Source organism: Trematomus bernacchii, unplaced genomic scaffold (genome assembly GCF_902827165.1).
Source record: "Trematomus bernacchii unplaced genomic scaffold, fTreBer1.1, whole genome shotgun sequence".
NCBI lineage: Eukaryota > Metazoa > Chordata > Actinopteri > Perciformes > Nototheniidae > Trematomus > Trematomus bernacchii.
In genome coordinates this window covers 17,375,883-17,395,948 of record NW_022987973.1, presented here as the reverse complement: position 1 = coordinate 17,395,948, position 20,066 = coordinate 17,375,883, and the positions used below count along the sequence as shown (strand labels likewise).

The window sequence follows — 20,066 nt, the reverse complement described above, 5'->3', positions numbered from 1 at the left end:
TGTAGAATGCTATTATGAAACACACATTTGGTTGTTTATAGCATAAAGAACATCTGATTTAATGTGAGGTAGGGAAATAATCATTTGAGTATAAGTATGTGTATATAAATATGTAATTTACAACAGCTGTAAGATGCTTGAAAATGCACCTTGAAAATGCTTGAAAAGTGCTTGAATTTGACTTTTGAAAAGGTGTAAGAACCCTGAATAACCAGCCGTGTTTGGTCGGTACTCCATGCAGCTGATTTACTAGGACCAAACAGTAATAAAAGCGTGAAAGTGTAAATGTATCTCCCTTTCTATGAAGTCAGGAGCTCGATGAAGGCAAGCAAGTGTTGGGTGTAATTACAAAGGGAACGTTGTTGGCCTAATCTAATTTAAGTGATGCTCTTGACGGACATCTTGAACGTTGCTTTAACTGCTGTCGTGACAGGATAACCTTGTGTGATTAACCATGAAATACCAGATTACAAATGCATTGGTTTCCATTAAGTGAGTGATGGCAATGTTGTATGTGAACGAGTAGAAGCATTTTTCTGATTTGATAAAGGTTTTCATATGTGGGGGTGTCTGCTGTTTCAGTGCCAAACCCACTTTGTATGAGGAAGCAGCTAACACTGACTCATTGCTAGAAATCACACCACCTCTACATATATATGACACTTTGTTGTCCTGCTCTATTTTCTACTATAAAAGGTGATTATTCTGTGTTACAAAATAGCATTTGTTTGGTGTCTTTAAATGGATTCAGAGGTTAGTGTTGAACTATTGATCGTTGTGCTAGCTTTGTGTATTTAAATGGAGATGTTACTCATCCAGGTCAGTTTACTCGACACTGCAAATGCAACTCTTTTTTAACAAAATGTTTTGTGGCTCCCGGAGGTGTTTTATCAAGTCTTGGAAAATAACTGCCAATGTCATCAGGGGTTATTTTGGGATTGGAGACCAACAATAATGTGACAGAAAGCCTGTGGGGGTGCGGAGCTTTAAAGACGAGGGCTTAACCAGTCAAAACCGGTTTAAACATGTTCTAGCTGGATCCAGCATTGACCACATGGGGAGTTAAAGTCACGATATCTTAGCCTTTTTTGTTTAAACCTATATTCTGGAAATAACTTGTTTTTTGTACAGCTATTTTGTTTTGCCAAAATAGATATTCTCTAATGGCAATTTTTTCCAAAGATGGACGTACGTTTTTTGACGGTCTGAAAGTCTGAGCAAAGTTAAGGTCTTTGGATCCAGAGAGTTTAAGTGCTCAAAGCAGAGAGTGGTTTGTTTTAAATATAGTGTATATTGTGTGTTGTAGATTGTTTTACTCCTAACTACTGATATTGATTTTTTTCTTACTGACTTACATGCCCTGCACGAAGGTTCTGTATAGCACTGTGTACTGTTCATTGTGGGTGTCTGTAATGTATGGAATATTTTGCATTTCTTGTTCTTACTATGTATGTTGTTAAAGTATATGCTACATTTTGTGCCAATATCTGTGAAAATCAATAAAAAAATCAATGATGTCCTTTTGCATTGTCAAACTCGAAGAACCGTCCTTTCAAATCTATCAAATACCAGGCTGATTTATTGGGAAATGGGGAAAAGAATATGACAGACATTTTCTATTCCATTGGATGGATTGGTGCAGCTGTAAAATAAATGTCCTCCCGCAGTTCAATATTTCACTTAATGTTCGTTTCGTATAACTTGAATGACGTACCAGATGAGGCGAACACAGAATAGGAAAGTGGCACCCGCATAACGGTGTGGGTTTTCAAGTGATGAAGGAAATTGAAAGGAAAAATATTTTTAAGCCTTATGTCCCTTTTTTCTTCTTGAACCTATCTCTGCCAATTCTTATGCATTTTAAATGTTTTATGTGAAGCACGTTGTGTTTCACTAATGCGTGAAATATAATATAAGAAAAGTTTGACTCGCCTTTCCTAATCTAACAATGAATAAACTGTAAAACCAGAAATATTTTATGACAGTAGGGACAGAACAGTGCTAATAGAGAGAGGAAGGAGAATTTCAATAGAAAGAGAGCGATACCACTTAGTGCGTGGGAACATCGCAACCATATCAGAAATAAATGCTGTCTCCTCTTCAGAGTTGGGTGTAACGCGTTACTGTAATAATATTACTTTTGTCGGTAACGGAGTAGTGTAACGCGTTACTTTTATAATTCAGTAATCACACTACAGTTACTAACATTGCCCCGACACGCGTTACTTCGTTACTTTTATAAAATCAGTCATAATCACACTGACAGACAAGAGGGGTTTCCGCCGCAGGTTTATATGTACGTAATCTGCGCGACTTGCACGTCAACATCTCCGCGTGCAGTGCTCCATAAATATGGCTGAGTCAGCGATAACTTTCGAGGGGTAGAGGTATGCCCATTATTTTGAGTTCGTCCGAAGAATAGTCAGGAATGTGACGGTGAGGTGCAAACTGTGTCCAGGCCAGAAGCTGTTATACACTGCTGTAAACACCACGTCAAACCTCAACAAACACCTGCAAAGAACACATGCTAAGGTGAAGCTAATAGTTAAGGACCCCCGAACCCAGAGTGAGGATGTTGTGAGTCGCCGCCGCCGATTCCGAAGCAGCACAAATTAGAATTTGGAGGACCGGTAACCAAAGCAGAGATGGACAGGCTTGAAGCATCCTTCATAGTAGAGGTAATGTTGCCCATTTGCACAGTGGAATCACCATCGCATCGTTCAGAGATATACTGCGCAAAATACAGATAGCAGGAGACAGAGGACAGCCATAGTCAGAGCTATCTGGATCAGTCTTATGCGACAATGGAAACTGAACTAAAGAGAACTTTTGAAACTTTAGCAGTCTGCGTGATCTGCCTGTAGGGAGGGGCGGGCCGGCCCTGCGAGTAAAGTAACGAGTAAAGTAACGAGTTACTTTATGTAGAGAGTAACGAAGTAGTGTAATATATTACTTTTTTAAAAAGTAATATGTAATATGTAATATATTACTTTTTTTTAGTAACGACCCCATCTCTGCTCCTCTTAAATTCACATTACTGAGAATAAAGATTCTTCTTGAATAAAAATATACTGAGGATGTATGCACCTCCTAAAAAATGTCTTGGAGGATTACAGTGTCCTCAGAAAATAATCTCACACAGGCAAACAATGAAAGGCTTTTTGATTCTTCAAACCAGAGAGGATCCCAAGGTATAATTTGCTTTTTCCCGCCATGCCCCAAGAGCTATCGATAATTAACACCGACTTTGTTTTTGTTTGCATCAGAGAACAAGAAGTTTTGTTCCTGCTCGGTCCTTTAAGCATCTCCTGTGCCGCCGCAGCAGGATGCGCTCGGCTCTGATCAGTGTCACTCTGCTGTTTATGCATTCCACTTGGGACTCCACTGCACCCTAAACTAAAGCTCCCTTCATGACACCACGGTGTCAATTAGGTGTATCGAGCTGCTTTTTTCCTGGCTGCGTCAGCGGAGTTGGTGGGGTGTTAGAGCTCGCTGCCTCCATCTGGTTTCCATCTGTGATGAGATAGACCCTCAGAGATCTCCTCACAGCCCACTGCTGTATTCAACCCCAACAACCTCGGCATATGCACATCTCAGATTCGTCCTTGTCTTACACAACGTCATATGCACAGTCTCCATTTCCAGGCTGGCTTCCCTTTTCCTTTTCATTGAGGCCTGAAGCGGCTACACATGGTCGGCTGAGGAAAACAAAGTGGTGGGATTATACTGATGGGCAGCCACTTTACGGAGTAAATCTCACTTAAATGGATGATTATTCAAATCATTTCATGGGCTGACGCTCATCTACCACTTCTGCTATGTGACATCTTAGTCCTTTCATGGTGACCTAAAAATGATCAATGACAGACCTTTTCACTATGAGTAGATGAAGCTATCACAACAGTGCAGCTGCACACTGTTTTTACACTGTGCTGCACATCCATTTGACACATCAAGACACATGTGCCTTTTATGAACATTAAAAAGATTCATGACTCTGCCATCTTCGACTAAATACTAGTTTAAACACACAGGCAGCAAGTGTTTTTCTAATGTCTAATGCATTGGCTTTTTTCTTGTTGCTTTCTTCTTACTAAATGCAGGATCATTTGTATATAAGTCCTCTGTGTACATAGAGCAGGCTCACAATGCCAGAGTGATGCAGTGGAGGAAATAATTCACTGTCGACATACTGACAAAATAGTGAGCACATCTCTCACTAAATCCACTCAGTCCCTGGGCTAATCTGGAGAAGAGTTTTGGAGAAGTGGGTGAAACAAAGTGTAGCTGACAATGAGTCCTCTTAAGATTCAGTGAACAAACACAAACATGTTTACTGTCATGGAACGCATTATGGTTCTCCAGAACGCTTTTTATATTGTCAAAATCGGCAAATTTGCCGAGCTCCGCTACAACTACATGGAAGCGATGAGAAGTGAGGCAGGGACGAGCTCTGCCTCACGTAACCCCACAGTAACTGGCTGGAGCGCGGACACTAATTTAGCGCGGGCACAGATGAGATCTGCCTCACCTCAGAATGCGTCACCCCACAGAAACTGTCTGGAGCACAGGCCCTACGCGCATGCCTGTTACCATCTCACTGTAGGTCACAAATGTAATGTTTGTAGATCCCTTTATTACATGTGTCCTCGCCATCCATAGTCTCTAAATAACTTATTTCACGTATATATTTAGGCTCGCTGGTCTCATCATACAACGGCACTGAGAAAGCACCAGGGGAGGCAGCCATAACCTCTGCCGCACTGAAGGGGGGTCCCGTGAGCCCACACGTTCTTGTTGCTACTGTAATTCTACGCAGAGACGGTAGACGCAAACCACAAACTAGACTTTTGAAACTAGAGGAAGATAAGGAGGACTTTTACAAAAAAGTAATAGAGATTGTTGTCCAGAAGGATAGCATGGACTTCATCTTCAAGTCAAGGTAAGACCACAATTGTAATGAAAATGGGATCTTACTAAGAAAAAACAATCCAATATTTAGATTTTGGGTATCCTTTTGTTGAACGGTCTGTTTAAAATGAATCGAAACATCAGACTAAAAAAGCTTTTGAAAATAACAGAATATTTCGATTAAGGTCAAAATATAATATTTGTAAATCTGACTCTGAAAGAGTCAGTGCCTCACCAGCCATGAACCTCACCGCACGTCACTGCTTCAGCACCTTTAAAGAACTTAACACGTAATGTTGTTTGCCTCATCTGCAATGCTAGACTAATATTCAGACTGAATTTCCATTGTGTTCCTCTTCAAAGCCTGACGTGTTAAAGTTAGCTGATTCCTTTATAGTATTTTGTTTTGCCCAAGCTATCATTAGATAATGACATGCAGGAGTGGTTGCTAGACTTTCACACATTAATGTTGATTTAAAGTTTATCAATACAATATTCAGAGCAATATAATAGACTAAAACTGCTATTTAATATGTTAATGAATTATGGAGTAATATCTTCCTCAATTAATTAATTGTCCTTCTGTGTGTGTTGTTTCTCAGTTTCTCTGTGCTTTATCTACTTACAGTAGCCCGGGAGGCTGCATGTGTATTTAAGTGTAAATGGTAAATGGACTGTACTTATATAGCGCTTCATCCAGTCTTTACAACTCCTCAAAGCGCTGTACATACAGGTCATCAAGCTAGCTCATGGAAGCTAACATTCCTACCACACATTCATACACCGTTGGCCATGCCATTGCGAGCAACCAGGGTTAAGTATCTGGCCCAAGGATAATCCACAGCGTTTTCACGGAAACATAACGGCCTCCCTCCGGTTCCCGGAGATTGACAGGTTGCTCTGTCAGCACTGTTGTCATGTGCCCTTTTTGTGCCATTAGCATTGGAATAGTCATCCAGAAACGATATCAACTGTATAAAGTGCGCCCCTCCCTAGACTCTCTATGGTCAAACAAAAAGGTCAATCATAAAAGCCCTTAAGGGGAACTGAACAACAGAAAAATTAAAGCATATATTTCAGAGATGTTGAATGAAAGACGGCAAAATAGATTTGAAATGACTGTAAAATATTACATTGCATATTGTCTTGTATCCTTTCATGGGCTCACAACAATTTTGTTGAAAACTTTTGCTACCATTAGATTGCATGTGCATCTATCTCATCCAGAGTTGTTACTTTAATCCAGCCTCAAATAGGCTTAATGGTCGATTGTTTCTGTAAACAGCCTTCAATTAAGTGTTTGATCTTTTTTAAACACTGAACAAATCGATGTTAAAGAGCGAGGCACATGTTTTTTGTAGAAAACTACATTGCTGTGGTCCTAATCATTCTCTAACACATTACTATACATAATATACTGTTACTTTGGTTGTATAGGTCTCTGAAGCATAGACATTAGTATGTTTGCCTGTTTGAATAGGCAGTGACGACAGATTCACATTTATCTTTATACACTGGCCTGAGGACAACAGTACATTGTCATACCTGTGGGAATGTAGATGCTTTTAAATAAGCTAATTAGACCACAATTACTAATGTTCTGAGACGAGAAAGAAGTTGGCAGCACACAAAGGGCACAAGCCATTTTATCAGTGGCAGCTAAACAGTACTATCTGCAGCGTTGTTGTAATGCAGGAGCGCCAGGGGAACCAGGCAGCAGAAAAACAGAAGGCAGGCCTGCCAAAACAGACCTGAGATCAGCTTTGTCTCATGTATATTAACTGTATGTAATCCAATTACCGACATACTTTCTACTGTCAAGGGCTTTCCTGGATGCCTTGCCATTTACATCACAGAAAGTTTACATCACAGAAAGAATAATTGCAAAGCCTAGTATAGCCTGACTTAATTAAAGGGAGCAAACTAATCCAATTGTATCTCAAATCTCGTGATATGTCCTTGCTATTATTAAATGTATTTGTTTAATAGGGTAGGGAGTAAAATAAAAACATCAGCCTTCATTGTGGCTATAAACATGAAGGTACTTAAGCTGAAAAAAAAATGCTCATACAATTTTAACCTACCGAGGTCAAAACAAAAGCACATACATCTGATTTATCACATCATTATAATGGCTGGTTCAGTCGTCTACGTCATTAAGGTAATTGTGCTTCATAATATAAAAAATATAAAACTGTTCACAGATCAATTACAAATATCTCTGTTGGGAACAAAAGGTCATGACAGGAAACATTTATGGGGCCTGAGAATTTAACTGCCAGCAATAAAGCCAAGGCCGCCTCACCTAAAAACAACACCCTAAGCCTCTTCATGAGCCAATGAAAACTCTGGAGAGCCTTATCAAAAAGATGTCAACAACACTTTTAAGAGACATAGTGTATCTAGATCATGTCAATTGCGAATATTCCAAATGATTCACCACTAGTTACATATCCCAGCATCCACTCCAGTCACATGACAGATCTGCCAGACCTGATACAACTGCCAATGGTTTTAAGACAAATAAACACGTCATCATCCCTGCACACAACATTATGTTTAGAAAATGAAGACATCCCTGATGTCCCCTTTTCTTTTCTTCCCTCCCATTTCCAGACGTCCCCACAAAACCGAATGTGGGTGTGACATTGTTGCCTGTGAGCTTTTGTGCGCACAACTATGCCAAACTCAGCAAAAGCAAACTGCAGGCCTATTATGTGGACCACTCATGCTGTGCACGTCCCGACGGACCAGCTGCGAATCGATGGGCTGTGTGAAGGAAGGGGCCGGGCTGGGCGGGGCTGACTCATCTCAAATCAGTAGGAAGACAATTTCTATTGATCTGGCTAAATCAGGGGAGACAGATGCAACCCATTCACAACTCTGGCAATCCATGGTTCCTCCGTTGGGCTCTGACCTACTTTAGGATGACAAGCAAACACAACTTCAGAAGAAACATATTCAGTCCTTCTGCCTGCGCTGTCTGTCCAAGTCTCATCTCACTCACGGATTTCACACCGTCACGGTGTTGAAAAGTTACATAAGTGCCAACAAGATTAATTAAAATTGTAGCTGTAAATGAGGGACTTATTTTTGTATTTTGTAGCTGTGGGGTGCTTTTTTGCAGTTGTTTTTGCTGAACACGATTAGTGTTGTGCTTCGCCGCATATTTTCCAGTTGCCTACTGTTGCAATTTTACAGAGGAGCCATTGCTGCTACATTTAGGGGGATAATCAGCATTTGTCCTGCAGCCCAAATATCCATCTCTCCATTTGTTACTTTCCTATTTCATTTTTTGACACTTTGCCCGGTGTGATTTGCAGACTGCTCTCACCCCCACAGATGATAATGTAAGAGGTCAGACTGGTGAGCTTATTAGACACACTTACAGTACTGGGAATTAACACGAGTAACTGACTGTAGCCCAGACTGAGTGAGGGGTCATTGGAGTCCACTTTGAGTCTATTAGCACCCAAAGTGTGTGACATATAACGTGTGAAGTCTATCACACAAAAACACACGCAAACAAACAAATGCAACCTTCACATTTCTTTTCATGCGGTTTCTTTGAAAAATACTTGTTTCCATGACAATCTGCAGATTGATGAACCTTTTAATGAGCATGAAAGAATTAATTAGAGTTGGAGTATCGTTTACCTTAAAACGATACTCCAACAAAAAAGTGTATACTATTAACTGTATGGCTGTTCTTTTATTAATATACAGTAGTATAAGATAACCTGTTCTTACTGTTGGGTTATTTTGATGGTTTAAAATGTGCGGAAATTAAATAAAATAGGAATTTCCAGATTATGAACTGATTTCCACAATTGGATTAGCAGCACATCACCACTGCAGTTGATCTGTTCCTCTTTTAAGTTTAAGTGTACTTGTTGTCCTGCTTCATAAAATAAATACCAAGGAGGTTTTGTCCTCTGTCACTTGTTCCCATCGTCCCGGCTCTTCAGTGGCTGCCGCTCTGGCCTCAATCATAACGACAGTTCTCTTACTCGTCACAGTTTGACCCCTTGACCTCTTGCGATTGCCTTGAGAGGAAATTAGTGGCTGACACCAACATGAGCAGGCAGTTTGTCTCAGAACAAACTGAAACTTCTGGCTGCTGTCATGAGCCCCTTTACTGACCACTACGAAAGCACCACTACATCCACTTTTTCAACTCCTTCAATCAACCAGAACGTTCTCTTTCACTTCACTTTACAGAATATACACCACATGTATGTAGAATTTATGTCAAGGCAAGTAGCAAGATATCTCAAATGATGTCTGAAAACTTTTGAATAAATCTTTATCGATTTTTCTGTCGATGGACTGGATTGGTCACCTAATCATTGCACTACTTTGCATCTACTGGTCTTCTACTATTTAACCCCGAGGGTTTTGGAAGGTACACATAATTGACACTTCCCAATCTAGAAAGCAATCCATTGGGAAATAGTTCTTACTGATGCTTTTAATTTCATCCAGTTTGGAGTAACTTCATCCAATTTCATGGAATTCATAAGCAAACATAGTTATGGTCTGACAAACAGGCTGAAGGCCAAGGAAAGCTGTGAATATTGGTTAAAATGTGGCTCTCTGTACGTACTGAGAATACAAACACACAGCAAAGAAATATGGCTGTAGGAGAGGTGTGAATTTATGTTTTTATTTTTTTTTTTCATTCACCGTGACCCAAGGTTATCACAGCAATGCATAATTAGTTCTGAGAATTTCAACTGACCACAGCTCGGATACAACATTTTCGGAGCGACATTTTTAAGCCTACAGGCGTTCAGTATTTATATTCCGACCAAGCTTCACTGTTTATTTGCAGACTGATATGTTTAGTCTGTCTGTCACATATGTCACACCGTCTTCTCACGCAGCTTGAGGAGTCATGTTGTCAAAAGAAAGTGTGTAAAGTTAACGGTGTTGACACTTTTTAGGTTTATGTAAATTGACATCGACACTTAAAGTTTTCTGTGTGTGTTTGTGTCTGCGCTAGGGGTGTAACGGTTCACAGAATTCACGGTTCGGTACGTACCTCGGTTTGGGGGTCACGGTTCGGTACGGGTTCGGCACAACAAGAAAAAGCAAAAAAAAGTCCCAAATGTATAATTCCAGGTTTCTTTTTTATTTATTTTGAACAGTAGTGCAAGTTTCAGTTTAAAAATAAGGAACTTTAACATTTTGAATAATTAACTTTATTACACAGTTAAAAACAAACCACATACAGTACCACACACACTCAGATGGCCATATTATCTATAATGGCTGATGTCAAATAAAAAAGGTTCAATAAGCTGTAAAACTAAAAAGAATGTCTTGCAAATATTACAAAATAAATAATAAGATAGTGTTTCAATCATAATCAATAAAAGCCGGGGTCCTCTACTATTGCATAAGGGCACAGCCTAGGCCAAAAGCATAAAAGCATATGCCAAAAGCTTCCGTTATTTATTTTGGTCTCTCTGCTTTCATGTCTATTGGCTTCTTAAAAACAGCGGGGATAAGCTGTTGAACTGCTGTTGTCTTTTGCCGGGCTCCGGTGATTGCCAAATCTGGCTGATGCCTTCTGATATGATTTAGCATGTTTGGCTTGTGTTACCATTAGCATACCGCACCGCTGTCGAACAACGCCGGCACACCGTCCTTGTCCGATCCACCACTCGCACTCCATCATTATTGTAGTCCACATGGAACCCGAAATGTTCCCACACAGCTGATTTAAAAGAAGCAGGTGGGTCTTCTAGCTCCTGTGTGTTATCTGAACTAGAGATGGCTGAGTCCTGATTCATCCGGATCATTAACCCGGATCCTAGTAATGAGCTGGGAGTGACGAGTCTCCCCTCTCCATTAACCCGAGTCCTTTGAGTCCTACACCTGGTGACGTACAAATTAAAACCATAAATTGCTTCACTCGCTACTCTCCTTATAACATGTACATTTTAAAATCACATTACAATGTACCCCAGTCCATCTGCCTAGCCTTTAGCAAGTAGGATAGCTGCCAGAAGTTATCGTTTGGCTCAGGGGACGCAGACCAGTGAAACTTCCTGCAGACTCAGGGGGGGACTCAGAGCCGTAACAGTAGCAGATCCAGAGATCCAGAGATCCAGACTCATCATGCACGAGTCAACAGCAGACTCAGATTTGCAAATCCTGACTGACTGAATCAAGGGAACTTCCTTCACTGTGCAAAACATAGCAGACTCGTGCGGACTCGTAACCGTAGCAGATCCAGAATCATCATGCGCGAGTCAACAGCAGACTCAGATTCGGAGAGCGGACTGAATGAGTGGATTGCTCCACACAGCGCCAAACAGCAAACGGTTTCGGACTCGTCATGGTTTTCAGACTCAGTGAGTGTCAGCTCTGTTTGTGATAACGTAGATGCATACTGTGCACAGATCCTTTGACACACCCCTAGTGTGCGCAGGTCATCACTTTTTAATCCGATGTACATTTACTGCATTTGGCAGACGGACGGATTCTGCTCCTGTTTATTCTTGTGATTAACTGGCCTTGTAAATGGGAAACAAACAAACTGGCTTGGGCTGAGCCACACAACCGTATTCCAGTCAGGACAGGGAAAGGCTATGGATGTATGAAGAGAAAGGCAGTGGGAGCGATAGGGACAGCAAATCTGGCAAACGTTCTGAAGGAGCACATGATGACGTATTCTAATGTCCTAATTTCAACAGTCCCAAACTCTTATTCTCCAAAATAACTCAAAGTTATTACATTCGCTTTAATATAAAGTTAAAAAAAAAGTGATAGGCAGACCTTTTTCTTCAAATGTTAAGGTCAGGAATGAAGAAATATTGAAATTGTTTTTGATTAATGTTGTCCTTGAATAACTAATTGAAAAAACAAATGTAATATTAACTTAACTTAACTCATTTTCTAGCACTTGTATCTCATTCAGAGCATCATACTTGATCATCAAAATGATTGATAGTGTTTTCTTTTACTGAGCACACACTTTCAATTTTATTTTGGTCAATTATCTTTGTTGAAATCCCTGGACTCAATCATACAAATAATGGATATAAGCAAGAATTGTTGATGATACTGTTCCTCTTTTTCATGCAGAATGTAAACTCCTTTGCTGCATCACTCAAAGTATAAGTCACAATTTTGAAAATGTGTTCCAGTTTTAAGTCCCCTTTTTTCATACAATGCTTGGACTTGATCAATATACTGAATATAACGGTATAAATTGCTGTTGAAATTGTGATGACAATGAGCTCTGACTTTAGCCATCAGCTACAAAGACTGATATTATTACAGACGTGCTTCATATTGAAAGAGCTCCTCTGTTCTTACCTGCAGGATCCTACCACGATTGGCTTCTTAGGAGAGGCTTGTCATGGTCGTTATTTATACCAGGTGGCCACACACACTGGCACAGAGTGTGCTAATAACAAACACTGCAACCCCTCTTTGACAACCCTTTATAGCGGAGAGAAGATGTAGAGGTGAAGAGGTCACTTGTTCCCAGAGGGAGATTGCATCTCGGCAGCTAGATTGCATTTCATCGTTCAAGGCTTCATCTCATAGCATTACCAATAAGAACAGAAGTATGACAAATCAAAGTAATCCCAGCAACATAACCACAGGGGCCAGCCTCACTTAAATCTCTGTCAAGTAGAAAAATTGGTCTTTTGCACACAAAAAAAAACCCCAGCTGAAGCTCTGATGAGATCTTGAAGATGTGAAGCTCAGCTGTGGAGTATGACTTCACAGTGCGAGGGAAAGTTATCTGTAGTGTGGTTATCGGAGTGTGATTAGCAGAGACCGACTGACAGCAGGGCTCAAAGGTCCCCATGGCAAACAGATACAATGCAGCAGATTGACAGCAGATACTTTGCAATGTGCTGTTCTGTGGGGAGGAGAGTTCAGCCGAGGTCCAGCAGGTGAAGAATAAAAGCACGTCTGTAACGCTGTGATTGACCAGTGTACACCCAATGCAAGCTCAAAATATGCCGAAGCTTAACAATGCAGCGTACACCCACACTGAAGAACTGTATAGGGAACAAAAAAGGCGTCACTCACCCACACAGTGGGCTTTGTACACATGATCTAAATGCTTGATCTATCTCTTTCTGAACACCCCCCCTTTCTTCACTCCTCTCACATCACTATGGTTGCACAGGCACACATATCCAAGATAACAAAAGTGTGAGTAACATAGAATGAAAACATGCGAAAGGCAAGAAAGCAGAAAACCCCTTTTGGCTAAACAAACAAACACTCAGAGGAAAATATTAAGGACTCACCCAGAAGAGGAGGTTGAAGAAGACCATTCCGTATCGCAGGGCCATCATGCAACCCTCGGCCATCCTGCAGCGCCGCAGTTCTAGGAGGAATATGAAGGAGAGGTCCAGGTAAAACACCACATACTTCTTCCCCTGGGCATAGCGCCCCTTTGACGTCTCCGGCCCTTTTGTCGTGTGGAAGCCGAACGCAAACGGTGGCCGCTTGTACTCAAACTCCCCACTGAAGCGGTGAAAGCCAGAAGTGAACGGCGGCGTGTCGGGTTTGCTGTCCAGAGACGGACTGCGCCGGTACGGAGTCTCGTCTGTGCTCGAGCGTCTCATTATGGAGACTGAAGGAACTTTAAGAGTCTCTTTATAGTCACTCTGTGTACTTCAGTACTTAGTCCACACAGAGGGACCAAAAGTTATTCCGTTGGGCGCTGAGAGATTGTTTTTGTGATGTTTTTACCTATTCCTCAGAATAGACCCCTCATCAAACTCTGCAACGGCTTATTCAATTCTACCCCAGGTGTGACAAACTTGATCTCACTTAATCTGTGAAAGATAATGTCCTGTAGTAGTTCCGCTCTTTAATCCAATAGTGCCACTACATCCAGCAGGAGACTTTGCATAATCCTGCCGCAACAACTGTGTAATTCTGTGTATTTAGGACATAATCCCCACACACACTTTCACATCTGCACATCCTTGTTTCCCTCTCTGTAATCGCCCCAAACACAAGTGTCATGCTCTGAGAGATAAACTGGTTTGCAGTTTCATCTCATAACGATCCAATCAGGTAAATGACTGGAGGGCTTCGAGTCGACCTCTCCAGCTGCTTTGGGCTGGCGAAATGATCCAAGACGTCCTACCTGGACTCATGGGAAATTCCTGAGCAGGTACTCTCGGCTGGGAGATAACAGCACTCCTGATTCTGCCAATCAACTTCATGTATTCAGTAACACATCCACTGAGAATGAAATGCTACGCACGGGTCTAAGGCTTGTGGTGGTGGCTGTCGATATGCTTTTGCTGACATGCAGTGAAAAAGGATAAGAAGATGAGAGGGAAATATGGTGTTATGCATGTGAGGGGAAGGATGAAAAGCGGCATGAAAGGATGAATAACGCTTGTGAGCAGTACATTCTTTGGCTTTTTCAATATATCCTTTTGTTAAAATTCCTGCCTTGCCCAAACTTGTCCTTTTTGTCTCTGAAAAGTGTCTAGAGGTTACTCATCTCCACAGCCTCTTCCCCACACATTTAATAATTCACCCTCTTCAACTCCCTCTTATTGTCCTCCTGCACCTCACACTGAGCCCCTCTCTGCGCTCCCCCCTCTGTGCTGCCGGCGGTTAATTAATTTCCAGACTCTCATCAGTGAGGCAAAGTGTGCCGTGTCCCCTCTTCTCGTCTCTCCTTCCTCCGCTACAGCATTTCTCCCTTCTTCTCTAGGTGGGCAAGGAGATCAAGGTGTCCGCTGGGGTCATGGCAAAGCCGCGAGAGAAGAATAAAGCAATAAGAAGAGACAGGCAGGCAGAAGAGAAAGACACTGTTTCCACAGAGAAGCAAAAGACTGCAGTGTTTGAGCGGTAGTCCGGACTCTCTGCCTGAAGCTCCCTCCCTCTTTCTCTTCACAGGCTCCTGTTCTCTTTCTCTCTCTGTCCCCCCTCCCCTTTTTCTCTGCTCACTTCCCTCACAAGCTGCGATGCTCTCCTCTCCACACGCACAATCTCAAACACCCCATCCCTCCTCTGAAACTGTTCCCAAAATCTGGCAGTGCGAAAGGCAGGGGCGGTCATTCATATTCTGGCCACACCCAACGAGGGAGCGCATCCAATCAGTGTCTAGCAGCCCCATCCTCCCTCGTGTACACGCCAATCATGCCCCAGATAGCACTCTCACACACACAACCTGGTGTGTTGTTAACATACCAGTGCTCAGAAACCTGCTGCACTTGCGCTAGTGCTTCCTCTTCCTCTGCTCTCTGCCTGAAACTCATTCCACATGCAGAGGCTGTTTTCGAGCACAGCCCAGGCTGCTTTCAGTGCACGCTTGGCTTCAGTCGTGTTCCTCTCTCCCTCGGGACCTGGGCTTGGGTCATACATGTTGCCACACTTGGCACAGATTTCCACTCTAGAAACAAGTCACCTCAAGTGTGTGACTCTTTGAAAGTATGGGAATCTCACACTGCTGCTGACATTCACACAAATTACCGCATGCTCTCCACAACCTGGTGGCCATGTGGGTCAGTGGCTTTATGAGTCCACAGGGACGTTTCAGAGCTGCCAAGGTACTGACTTTAATCACGTATTTAAAGGATGTCTGTCTTTCCTCCTGCATGTCATTTTTTTGTCAGACTGCAGAGGTGGCAGTCTTAGAGATTGAATGTGTCTGACTGACAGATGGACTGACTGTCTGACAGATAAGAGCATGCACACATTTTCGGCTTATGGTTTTCACCCCTAAAAAGGTGAATGGACATGAGGCAGTGATATGATTAGAAAGGTTACCTTAAGAGTATCCACGTCCTTTACAACAATGGCATAGGTTACATGCAGGTCAACAGCAAGGAGCACTACCACCATCATCTCAGCATGGTGAACTGGGTTTTCAGTCAAATGTAGAATTTGGAAATGGAATTGAAATAATTATAAATGCAGCAATGAAAACTGTAAAAAATAATATAGAAAACATGAAACACGAACATGGCATTTGTGTTTCAAGTATTAATTAGATGAAGGTTAGTCCCCTAATCACTGCATGCCAATCTAATGTTTTAAATTGATGCCATTTTATGTTCATGATTCATCCTCTTTTCATCTGCAAACGATGCTTTAATCAATACACCAACTATTGTACCTAAGCCAAGCGTAAAAACTGTTTTCATCCATCATTTCCATCTGTTGTTTACATAGGCAGAAATAACGTGTGCATAACAAGATAGATGCACTTTAGACCTATTAGTGCTTTTCTAAATTCTAAAGAGCTGAGTTTTTAACCAAGGAAGGTTTTACAAGAAACAGCTATAAGATATGTGTCCCTTATACTGAGCGTGCTTATTCACACATAATCCATTTTGCTGAATCCCTTGAAATATATTATATGTATACAGCATGGTGTTCATCCCATTTATATACATTTTGTGTGTAATTGGCAGAATTATTTCCGCCACTTTCACAAAATACAGACTGGCCTGATTCGTGAAGCAGGGAACACATTCTTCTGTAAATGGTTCGCCTTTGACATACTGTGACGCTATGAAGCAAAAAACATTACTGTGTACAGTTTAGAAACACACAAACCAGAACACAAAATACACATGCAGAGGACCCCACGGGTAGCGGCAGCTTTGATGTCTTCAGCGTGTTAAAATTCACAGAGGGAGAAAAAAAAGGTTTTGGCTGCAGCAGGGAAACATGATACACAACGTGATGAAATCTTACTCTAAGACTGTAGGTTTTACAAGTAGGGGTGCATATTATAGTACTTTATAAATCCCTGTGATGGGACAAAAGGATGTAAATGGATTGACGTGCACAGTCAGATACACAAAGGGTGCTATGCTGCACTCTGGTCTCTGCGCAGTCATATAGGGCTATGAATCTGGCTCGCTTTCCCTTGTTTAAAGCTGCAATATGAGTCTCCCATGAATGTCTCCACTAAATGACAAAACAGGCTACAAGGATAACTGCAGTGCGAACAGAGCAGCAATATGAGCATATGAAATGGGAATGGCTCTCCATAGGACTGGCAAATTATTTAGAGCTGTTTGCCTGGTAGGATTTTAGCTTATGCAACCACAATCATTTCATACTGATAACATGAGGCTATTTTCGGAAAGTTAAAGGGGACATATGCAAATGTTCATGTCATACTTGTATTTTGGCTTTCTTTTAGCACACGTTACCATGCTTTTATGTATAAAAAAGTCATAATTTTGTCAACACTGTCTGTCTGAATATACCTGTGTTCATCCTCTGTCTGAAACACTTTTTTACAATGTAATTGTAACTGTCTTCAAAACCCCCTTCTGATAAAAACCTCATTCTGCTCTGATTGGCTTTTTAAAAAGTTGCTATGAGTCTAATACATAGACTGAGGCAGTCTACAAAAAACTAACTTGGTTGTCACATTTCACATTTTGTGAGTTTGTAAGCACTCTATGTACCCAAATGTATGTGCATAAGCAGTACAATTTCCCCTTTTTAACATTTTCATACTGTCAATGCCTGTTTCAAGGCAACCTGTTTTCTCCTTTGATTATTAATAAGGCTATTAATAATGGTTATGTCCACACAATTCAACAAAACATCTATTATGTTCAAACTGGAGCAGAAGGACAGAACAGTTTTTATTGCTTAAATATTTGTCCAGCTTTTATCTCTGCATCACATCTTGATTATAATTTTTCTAATTTGCCTGGCTCAGTTCTCGTCAAGATGTCACTTTCTAAAAACACAGCTGTGTGCGAGGCCCATGAGCCAACTGATAGCACATTCTCTCAACAGCTCGACACCAATGATCATGAGGAATCAGCCATGAAATAAATAACAACAGCTCTGATGGGAAATCAACATGTTTTACCCAACCAAGCTGAACTCTTGAGGGATTTAAGCTTGCTTCAATGACAACATGTATGGACAATAAAACAAAACTAGATGAATCAAGATATTGACTGTGTTAACAGAGTGCCACAATAAGAACAAAAATATTGGTAGTGATTATATAATAAGATATATCATACAATATCGTTTTTATTTGGGAATTACATAATTTATTATAAGTGATAACAGTGAAGGGAATTGGTCTATAATGTTTTTGGATTCAGGCAAAGTGTGACTGCCTGAGTTTCCCTGTGGGAAAGCATGGCCTCACGTTCTTGACTTCAGTCAAATCTATATTGATGGTAGTAACGGTGGTGCTGAGTACTGTTGGTATAGCAATGGAATTGCTGCACAAGCATGCAATGCATTTAGCATGCGGTTGTGAAACATAAGATTTAATTGTATTATTAGATGTGTCTCATTGACATCAAAAAACGAAATCAACAATCTATCAAAGGCAGGCAATAGGCTAGTGAGATCCTGGGTTATAATGGTGAATTCCACAAAAATGCGATAAATGGGGTGCTCTGGGAGCCTACCTTGGCAAATGTAGTGATTGAAAGTGGATTCAACATTTATTTTATCCACTACGCACCATCATTCGAGGAAAGTAACAAAAAACAATCACTTAAAGGTGGGGTATGTAATTTATTCCAGAAACACTTTTTGTTATATTTCATGGAATGCTCTTAACATCCCGATAGCAATGAATATATTAAATGCTTTGACAATAAATACATACAAAAATGTCATCTGTGGAAGCCGTAGTACTGTAAAAAGCACGACCAATCATTTGAGCCGGCCCGGCTAAAATAACTGGATGGCCTACCTGCCTGTCAGCCTTCCATCTGTGCACAAACTTATCTCGTGCCCTCATTGGTCATGTGCGCGTTCGTGTGTGTTGGAGGAGGGGCTCTGTAAGGAAGTGGCAGATTTGTTCCGGCTGTGTATTTTCAAATTCTAGCGCACTTGAGCTGGTTTCTCCAAAATTACCTACCCCACCTTTAAGAATGTTATGCCTATGCCTATTTTAAGCTACTTTTTACCTCTACTCAACAACATTTCCAAAATAAAGTTTTACTGCACTTCACAACAGGTAAAGTTGTTTTTCTAATTAAGAGGTTACATACAAAATCTAAGATAAGATGCTTCATTTAAACATGTTTACTTGCATCAAAAACAACGCTTTAATCATACGGAAAATAACACATAAAGCAATATAAGAAGAGCCCTTCAGCATAATGCTTTTAATTAACAATTGTATTACTTTGACTTTATAAAAATGTTGATTTTCTACTCACAGTAATTTTATACTAGAGTAAACCTAATGAATAATTATTTTATCCACTTAGGATAATAAATGTCAAAGAGGAGATATTATCCATTGCCTGATCAACAGACTGACATTTCTCTCCCAGGAGCCACACCACTCCTCCGAGTGAGACTGCACTGTTATTGATCACAGGGTAACAATGTGTGGAGAGCTGTCATGCGTACAAACACATCCTGTAACGGCTTGCATTGTAAATTAAACATGAATAAAAAACATAATTAAAAATAGACTCACACATTAATCATCATGAATGAATAATATGAATCCACAAAGCTCAAGAGTGAAAAATGAATGAGTCACACCTGGGTCAGCATTAGTGGAATGTGATGACTTAATACCTTTGTACAATAGGCTTTAGTATTAATTAAAGCTTTTAACTAACATATGTAATTAAGAAGTCAGTTCAACAAGGGGATTTTACATGAGGTGACACAAAACAATCAAGTCAGTGCAAAGCTTATGAGCCAACCTATCGTTCACCATACATGTTTGTGAATGAGTCAATTGATGACTGTAGTTGTGCAACACGACACGGTAAAATGTAATTATGCCGTGCGACATGCTCAGAGCTACCCAGATATACTGCATATGCAACAGTTTGGATGTAGGCGGCAGAAAGGAACGTCTCTACGCCTACCTGCCCTCACTGGGTACAAAAGAAAACAGAAATGAGTGTTTTGTCAATCTCTGTATAAATGCAAGAAATATAACTGCTGTTGGTGTTGAAGCTGGCTTTAAAGGGCCCATGTCATGGCCATTTCCACTGATCATAATTACATTGTTGAGGTATACTAAAATAGATTTATACTGTGCAATTTTCCAAACTCACATTGGTTTCGCATACAGCATCTCTGTCAAGCATGTGTATTCAGCAGTATTCACTTTCTCCACTAAACGACTCGTTGGAGCTCTTGCCCCCCCCTCCCTGTGAGCCTAGTGTGCTCCGATTGGTCAG

The 20,066-nt window shown here is 40.9% G+C and overlaps 1 protein-coding gene across 2 annotated transcripts in view; it reads right to left on the bottom strand.

Moving 5' to 3' along the window:
- tspan4a (tetraspanin 4a) overlaps positions 1–20,066 on the bottom strand; it is a 110,635-nt gene that overhangs the window by 71,004 nt on the left and 19,565 nt on the right. Inside the window, exon 2 of one of the 2 annotated variants that reach the window (XM_034116130.1) lies at positions 13,194–13,273. In XM_034116130.1, coding sequence (XP_033972021.1) covers positions 13,194–13,256 — 63 coding nt within the window. In that variant the 5' untranslated portion in view covers positions 13,257–13,273. Of the gene's footprint in view, positions 1–13,193; positions 14,783–20,066 lie in introns of those variants that run through there. The other variant, XM_034116128.1, reaches the window with a different exon arrangement.